This window comes from Monoraphidium neglectum (genome assembly GCF_000611645.1).
Source record: "Monoraphidium neglectum strain SAG 48.87 unplaced genomic scaffold scaffold02801, whole genome shotgun sequence".
In the NCBI taxonomy this organism is placed as follows: domain Eukaryota; kingdom Viridiplantae; phylum Chlorophyta; class Chlorophyceae; order Sphaeropleales; family Selenastraceae; genus Monoraphidium; species Monoraphidium neglectum.
Window position 1 is genome coordinate 1 of NW_014010827.1, and position 8077 is coordinate 8077.

The following is an 8077-nucleotide window of genomic DNA, read 5'->3' on the forward strand; positions in this document are numbered from 1 at the left end:
TTCCAGAACTCTGGGGGGATCCTGCGAGGCAATTGGGTGCCACCACAAGGCGGTCAACAGCAGCATGCCCACTGCACAGCAGTTTTGCCACAGTGGTGGACCTCGCCCTTGAGCATGGTGGAAAAAGCAGTTTGACAGCTTAATTGCATACATTCAAGGGCCTGCTGTGCGTTTCCAGCCTGCATACCGTAGTTGGTGTGCAGCACAAGTACTCAGGAGCGCAAGGCCGTTGACAGGAGCTCTAACGCTGGCTCAGCCCCAGATTTCGACCCTTTTACGAGCCTCCTGATGATTTTGAGCGGTGACACGAAGAGACAGCATCGAGCGGGCAGCGACCGTGATGAGTCAAGAGATCTCCCGCCAGTAATCCTTTGACATGTGCTCCGCTGCAGCGTCTGTAGTTGCACAAGCGCTGTAGATTCTTCTGACTACTACACCTGTTGGCACTGCTAGACACCATGATCGTCCCGCTGAAAACAAGTTCAATGAGTAGCCGCGCGGCCCTCATCAGCCAAGCATGCGTGACAGGCCGCGCTTGTACGTGTCATGTGCGCGTGAGGGCGACAGCTGGAGCTGCCACAGCGGCTATGAGCGGCACCGTGCCAGCACATGCTGTGTCGCGCTGCGGCGCCGCCGCCGCGCGCCGCCCCGCGGCCTTCACCTGCCGCGCCTCGCCGCTCGACAAGATCCGCGACGCGCTGCTGGGTGGCGGGCGCACCGCGGAGGCCGAGCCGGCTGACTTGGAAGACGAGGAGGATCTGGGGGAGATGGCATCCCTGGATGGCATGGACACCCCCGCCGGCACAGAGGACGTCTTTGGACCCACGGCAAGCCCCGACCCGCCCCGTCGCCGCAGGCAACGGCGCGCGCGCGAGCGGCATCACCTGCGCAGGTTCTGCCCACATGCCCACGCTGCGCTTTCGGCGCCCAGCAGCCGCAGATCGGGCTCTGTGCCGGCTTCTGACCCGCACCGTTATCCCAATCAGCCACGCCCCAAGAGGGTGCCCAACCGTCTGCTCTTCCCAACACGCAGGCCGCCCTCCTGGTCGGCTTCATGCACGACGAGGTGGAGCACTTCCGCGCCGTGCTCGATGACATGGGCGCAGACATGGTGGCCGTCATCCCCGCCAGCCCGTCCATGATGGGCGGGACGCTGCAGAGCGCGCTCGAGGCGGGCCCGGTGGCCTACCAGCAGGTCGGTCACATGCAGAGCCGAGCGCGTCGTTCATGCACACGCTTTGTCACCCCCTCTGTCTGTCATCCCCTCTATTAGCAAGCCGGCTAGCTGGGCTGGGCAGGGATAAGAACAGCTCGTAGGTCGAGCTCGCCGCTCCTGCACCTCACAAGTGCGCGCCTTGTGTAACCCGCTGCCCCCCCCCCTCGCTGTTCTTGTCGGCAGCCGGCCCTGGGGCAGCGGCGCGCAGTGGTGCTCTCTGGAATGTACACTTCTGAGGTGTTGGAGGTCATCTCTGGGTACAAGGATGCTGGTGAGGCCACCAAGACGCCGAATGTCTCAAAGTCGAATTGATTGGGCCGGGCGACCGCAGCAGGCATGTTGCCGGCAGGCAGGGTATGCGTCGGCACAGAAGGACCCGTAGGCCGAGCGGCCGCAGGCTCCCTGCTTTGGGCAGCAGCTGCCGTTGAACGCGTGCATCCTGCAACCCGTGGCTTGCTAATGCCGTGACTTTTCATGCCACCCCGCACCGCCCTCTGCAGGGTTGCCGCCCACCGTGTTTGCGGCCGCAGTGCCCAAGAACTTTGAGAGCCAGCTGTCAGACGTGGTCGAGTCTTGCTGGTGCGCAGGGGGTGATTCAGGGAGCCAGCTGCGGGCAAGGCAGCGATTGTGTTGGGGATGGCTGCGAGTGCATCGCGCTGGGGCCTGAGGATTTTGGCGGCCTGCACCTGCGTTGTTGGCGCACTCGCTGACATCACCCCCGGGACTGCGGCCCCACTTGCAGGAAGGACCAGATGGTGGCGCAGCAGAGGGTGAGTGCGCCAACGGGTGGGCGAGCGTCGGCCTGCAGGGCGCGGTCTCGAGCAAGCCTCGGGGTGACGGCGTTGCCGCTGATCTGCAGCCCAGAGATTGTCATTTGTGCTGGTCAACACACTGCCTGCCGCCCCCTGCATGGACAGGCAGCCCTGGGCAAGCTGGGCGAGAGCATCGAAGAAGCGTAGCTGCCCCCTGCGCGGACGACAAGAAGCACAAGCGGAGCCGTCAAGTGCTGCAGGAGATTTTAAGAAGTGCTGAGAGGCATTCCTTTCGCCGCACCTGTGTGTGAACGAACGCCAGCCCGGCTTCAACCCGTGATGTGTCGGCGCTGCAGAGTGCCAATTGTTCCCGCCCCGTCCACCTTGCCTGACGGCATGTTTGCGATGTGTGTGAGAGACTCGTTTGTATATCAAAACTGGTGTCGGCATTTTTGACAGCACCATGGCGCCCTTGCCTGCCCATTCTACTGCCGCCGCCCTGTGATTTGCGCGCCTGTGCGATGCTGCAGTTGGCTGGAATGCCACGTCAACCTGCAAGGATGTAAGAACCTATGGCTTGAACTTGGGCGGTCGCAGTTGGAGACAAGCAGAGGGATAGCAAAGGTCGACCCGCTGCTGGGCAGCCTTTTCGTGTCAGCGGCCTGCCAGGCTCTGTGTTGGCGGAGGAATATGACCGTCACACATGTCACAGGCTCCTGCAGGCAGAAGCACCGGCGAATCGCTTCACAAAACATTACATTCGATCAACACTGTGGAGGCATTTCACTGGCACACTTGAACAACCTGGTGTGTCATTGCCGGATACCTGTGGCTATTTTCCTGTGCAACGTGCAACAAGAACATTGAATGCGTTGCAGCAAACATGGGGAAGTACAGTGGCCGGGTTCTCTCTGTGGCAACCTTGCGGATTATAATGAGATTGAGACACAGTAAAAGGAAGCGCCAATCGCAAAAATGATACCCGCGACGCATCAGCATGTCTGCTGCCCGCTGCTGCGCCCGCAGGCTGGAAACACAGTGACACACACACACACACACACACACACACACACACACACACTTACTCATACACACACGCACACACTACTGGGTAACAAGGGGGTCAGTCGCTCGCGCCGCCGTCCTCCGCGTCCTTCACTTTGACCTTCTCACCCCTCAGGGCCGACAGGAACTGCGACCTGAACTTCCGACTGAACGCCGCCAGGTACGGCCACCCCAGCAGCAGCTTCCCCCTGGCCGCCTCGCTGTACGTGGTGAGCGAGAAGTTCTTCGCGAACAGCGCCGTCACCGCCGCCCAGGACGCGGCGAGCGCGACCGCGGTGAGGAGGAGGGCGCTGGAGAGGCCGTCCGCAGGGGCGGCGGCGACAGAGGCAGGGGCCACAGCGGTCATCGGGCCGCTGCGTATCTCGATGCTTTCGTAGTACCTGTGATAAATTTGAAAAGGACGGAGGAAGGATGTGGGCCAACAGCAGTGAGGACGTGCTGACTGTGCAGGGGTCGCAGCGATAGCACTGCCTGAACCCGAGTCACAGAGGGCGCAGACTGCGAGCACGCCGCCAGCCCCATCCCAAGCAAGCCCCATCCCACCCCATCTTCCCCACCCGCGCTGGGCTACCTGTCCCGCCCCTGGCCCTTGACAGCCGACCGCATGCCCAGGCGGCCGCCACCCACCTGTAGCTGCTGTAGCTGCGCGCCTCCGAGCGCTCCACCCTGACGCTGGGCACCTGCTGCTGCGCCTCGCGCACCGCACGCGCCACCTCCTCGTCCACCCGCTGCATGTCGCGCTGAAGGTCCAGGAGAGAGCGGTCCATGGCCCTGGAGGCACGGCGCGTGTGGCGTCGGGGCCACGTTTAGGGCCGGCGCGATGACGGACAGCGGCGCTGTGCGCGCGACACTGCAGGCCAACGTTCGACGGCTCTTGCCATGAGTGGCTTGATCCTTCATGCATCTGATGTCATGATGCAACATGTGCTGATACAGACTGCGTGAACTACATTTCCATGCATGCAGATTCAACCGCATGGATCCCTGTAGCCCCCAAGAGGCTTGCCCTCGTTTGAGTGGTGCCCTGCTGATGCCGCCGCGCTGCCTGCCGCGCACCTGTCCATCTCCCGGAAGGCATTGTCCATGTCACGGTCCATCTGGCGCGTTAGGTCGGCCATCTGTCTGTCCATGGCTGCAAACTGGCTGTCGAATTGGTCGAAGGGCGACGCCATGAGCCGCAACGACACCGGCGGCGGCAGCGCGGCCGCGGCGGGGCAGCGCTGGCGCCGTGATGCTGTGCGGGGGGCAAAGACGGGGACGTGCGCTTGCCCCGGCCATCGCGCCTGGGGGCAAGACAGCGGAGCTTGATCAGGACTTGAAAGGGAGGCTGCTGGAGGGGCACAATCGCGCTCGATGTTGCAGAAGCGGTCTGCGGTGCAGCATGGCGACTGTGCCGCACCTGGATGCCTTGCATGGGGCACGACCGCATCGCCCGCTCCAAAGCGGCCATCTAGCACACCGAGTTCTGCACTAGGCGATCCGGGAAGGGAGGGCTGGGGCGCTGCGGTCCGAGTGTGCCAAACCTCTTCAGAACACTCGAGACGCGTCACGCACGCATGGATGCCGTTGAGAATTGATTCGAGTTGAGCGTGATGACGGCCAGTACATTGGCAGGCAGTGCATAGGACCAAGTGGGCCTGAACAGCGGAAGCCGCAAGGGTTGGCACCGTCACTTGTTGGTGCGGGTGTCCCTGGCACCTGTGAATGAGCCTGCTCAAGTGCGCAAGGGCCTGCGCCATTGACATATGTGACTTAGATTTGTGACCAAAAGGCAAGAGCAGTCGTACTCCAGCACTTGCCCACCCAGCACAAATGGTAGGTCATCCACCTGATGACCATTGTCCTTCAACTCTTCCAAAGCACTCCCGACCAAAAGCGGCACGAGCCGATTTCAAACCCTGCACGCTGCCTGTGCTGAGCAAAACTCTCGTGCTGGACAGCTGCACATATGCCAACCAATCGTGACAGTGCGCCTCGAACAGTGTCAGCCGCCACAGCTGCCTCGCCTGTTGCTGCGTCTGTCCAACGGAACACGCAATCATGGGGCATTTGGATTCAAGTACCCCCAAAAATGCAACTAGAAGCACTACTTACATATTTCCTGACTCCTGTCAGACACCGGACTGCTCTTGCCATCGCATCAGTTGCTGCACCGGGCACGCGCGCAAAAGGCCGCTTTTTGAGCTGCCCGAGGCATCCCTAACAGTATATGAAGGAAACTATTTCAAATTTAGCAACACGCAATCGACTTCCTTCCGCTCATCCTTACCATCAGTGCTAGTCAGCTGAAACCGCACCTGCCACTTCACGTAGCTGAGACATCGATGGCGTGCCGCGTGATCACCGCTGTGATTCTACTTGTGAGCCTGTGCTTCGGCGTCAACGCCTATCCAACTCTCTGGCGCGACAAGCAAGGCAGCTGCAGTGCTCACCCCACCTCAAAGCAGCACCTCCACGGGGCGCCCGTCGAGGATACGTGAGTAATTGACGCGATAATCTATCCACTGTGCGTGCTCTGCGCTGGTGTTGACGCGGTGCGCCGTTTGGACCGAGCCTGCATCTCACGCCGCATTGCGGCGCGTGGTGCGAGCGCAGGGCCACTACCTTTGTGGTGCGGGACGGTAAAGGTAGCGCCGTGAGGTCCCTGTGCCCCGGGCAGACTTACACCGTCTCGGTGAGGCCCGACCGCACGTTGACCAGCGCGTTTGACCGCCGCGCACGCCCATGCTGCTGCATGCCAAATCGCGCCGCGCGCATGCGAGGCACGTGGAATTGCCCGTCTGCGGGCCGATTCCCTGCGCGCGAGGAGGGGGACCAGCTGCATACAAGACGCGCTGCAACCTTCCCAGCATTTGGGGCCCCTCATTCTCCAACATTGACAGCCAAGGGCCGCGCCCCTTCTCTCAGGTCGCGTTCCCCGAGGCCCGCCTGTCCCTGACGACCGCCAACGTGGGCACCCTCGTGGCTGCCACTGGCGCTGATGTCGACAACGCCTGGTGGGCAGGAGCCCATGCGATCGCGGAGAACTGCGGGCAGTGCGGCGTTTGCTCTGCGACGACGTACTTGTTTGTCGCCCCTCGCGACCTCTCCACCTGGCCTGCGGTGCGCGCAGTTCCCAAGCTATGGAAGGCACCAGCAGAGACCGGCCACCTTCCACTCCACCCAGTTTCCGCCCGCCGCACACGCCGCCCCCATCCGCACCACATCATTTTGCAGCCCGAACCGCGTGGTGGCACAGCAGACCTCCATTGCGGCTGTCAACACACTGACGTGGGACGTGCCCTGCTTCCCCTCTAGTGAGCCACCACAAGGGATGGGATGGCCGCGTGATGGGCCTGACAAGGGGTGCGGTGTTGACCAGAGAAGCGGGACCTAGCCTGCAGCGCAGCGTGAGCCCTCTGATTGACCCTGCGGCCGCCCACCCAGCGACCCTGTCACAACCGGTTCCACCACCCAGGCACCAGCGGGATCCTGAAGGTCACCAGTGCTGCGGGCGAGCGCTACCCCTTCCAGTCCTCTGGCCTCACCATCCCTATCGACAGCAACTGCGCCGCCGCCGCCTGCAGCAAGGCCGCGTCCACCACCACAGTGGCCAAGGCGGCCGACGCCAATGTCAACGGCGCGGGTGGCACCGCAGCGGGCGCCGCGGCGCTGGCTCTCGCCGGCCTGGCGGCGATGGTGCTGTGAGTCTAGCGCGCTCGATCTCTTGCAATCTCATCGGATGACGTTCTCACCGCACATGGGACGGTTACTTTAGCGCTGCAGCCAGCCCGGGGCCCCCGAGGGTGCCAGTGCCTATTTTTCTGCGCCGCTGCTTTGCAGCGGTGCTGCGCATGTCATGACACAAAACGACTGCAAACGCCTTCCTTGTTTCATTCTGCCTTCTTTCCAAACCCTTTTGCACGCAAGCGCTGGAGAGCGCAAGCCCATGGACCTGTGTTCCTCCGCTCACTGCATGCCTGTGCATTGCAGTGTAACACAGGCGGCGCAGACACAGCCGCCACAGGGCGAGTAAGAGCTGGGGCCACACAGTGCATAAATCGACAAAAGGACAACCTCTGCAGCCTGGACAGCATTTGCATCCCTCAGCGCGACGATAAAGTTTGAAACCGGCAAGGAACCCGCGCCGTGCCGTGTCTGTGGGGCCCGCGCCGGAAAGCTGTGCCTGTCACCGTCAGCCCGCTGCCGCCTGCTGCCGCCCGTCGCCGCCTTCGCTACAGCGCCAGCAGCCGCGTCCGAGAGCGCCACAGGCCCACCTCACGCGCCCTCCAGGACGCTCCTCAGCAGCGCGTTGCCCCTCGCCCCCGCCTCCAGCCCCGCCACCAGCTCCGCCGCCGCCGCCGCGCCGCCCGCGCCGCGCAGCTTCTCGGGCGGCAGCGCAGCAAAGTCCGACAGGAAGCGCCGCGCCGCCGCCGCCGCCGCCGCCTTGAGCGCCCCCTGGTCGCCGCCGCTGGGCGCCGCGTCCGTATCCATATCCTCCGCCTGCCCATCCGCCCCCGCCTCTGCTGCCTCATCGGACTCCCGCTTGCGCTTGGCGCCGCCGCCGCCGCCACCGCCGCCGCCTGCGGCGGCTGCGCCCTCGAGCTCCTCGAGCTTGCGGCGCGCGGCTGCGACGACGGAGGGCGGGAACGCGGCGCTCTCTGCGACGTGGATGCCAAAGGACTGGTCGCAGGCGCCCTGGCGGATCTCGTAGAGCATGGTCAGCTTGCCTGGGGGTTTGTCGGGAGACGGTGGGGCACATGTTGGAGTTTGTCAGACTGGGTGTTGATTTGATGACCCCCTGCTGCCTGTGCTGACAGGGCCATTCCGTGCTGACGAGGCCGTGAAACACTCCCCAGGTTCTAGGGCCAGCGGGGCACCCAACAGACCGTATCTGCAACCACCGCGTGCGCAGGCACGCGCCCCGCGGCATGTGCGTGCTCCCTCCCTTGACCCCCACGCGTCGTGCGCGCCTGTGTCAGGCTCGATGCGCGTCCCGACGTGCAGGTTTGCGACACCCCCCGGCCCCGTGATGTCCGTCAACTCGTGAAAGTGCGTCGCAAAC

General features: G+C 63.5%; 4 protein-coding genes across 4 annotated transcripts; 2 read left to right on the forward strand and 2 right to left on the reverse strand.

Annotated features, from left to right (window-relative positions):
• Positions 1 to 587: 587 nt before the first annotated feature.
• On the forward strand, positions 588 to 2175 carry MNEG_11557 (hypothetical protein; the record flags this gene model as incomplete). The annotated part of the gene is made up of 6 exons (XM_014039968.1): positions 588 to 812; positions 1034 to 1195; positions 1400 to 1487; positions 1717 to 1795; positions 1959 to 1986; positions 2134 to 2175. The coding sequence occupies 6 exons, from the start codon at positions 588 to 590 to the stop codon at positions 2173 to 2175; spliced, it is 624 nt and encodes a 207-aa protein (XP_013895422.1).
• Positions 2176 to 3091: 916 nt separating this feature from the next.
• Positions 3092 to 4163, reverse strand: MNEG_11558 (hypothetical protein; the record flags this gene model as incomplete). Its single annotated transcript, XM_014039969.1, has 3 exons — positions 3092 to 3413; positions 3661 to 3804; positions 4090 to 4163. The coding sequence occupies 3 exons, from the start codon at positions 4161 to 4163 to the stop codon at positions 3092 to 3094; spliced, it is 540 nt and encodes a 179-aa protein (XP_013895423.1).
• A 1194-nt stretch (positions 4164 to 5357) lies between these two features.
• On the forward strand, positions 5358 to 6720 carry MNEG_11559 (hypothetical protein; the record flags this gene model as incomplete). Its single annotated transcript, XM_014039970.1, has 5 exons — positions 5358 to 5509; positions 5629 to 5707; positions 5941 to 6029; positions 6250 to 6329; positions 6491 to 6720. 5 exons carry the CDS (start codon positions 5358 to 5360, stop codon positions 6718 to 6720), a joined length of 630 nt encoding a protein of 209 aa, XP_013895424.1.
• Positions 6721 to 7290: 570 nt separating this feature from the next.
• MNEG_11560 (hypothetical protein) lies at positions 7291 to 7731 on the reverse strand (the record flags this gene model as incomplete). Its single annotated transcript, XM_014039971.1, has 1 exon — positions 7291 to 7731. The coding sequence occupies one exon, from the start codon at positions 7729 to 7731 to the stop codon at positions 7291 to 7293; it is 441 nt and encodes a 146-aa protein (XP_013895425.1).
• Positions 7732 to 8077: the final 346 nt, after the last annotated feature.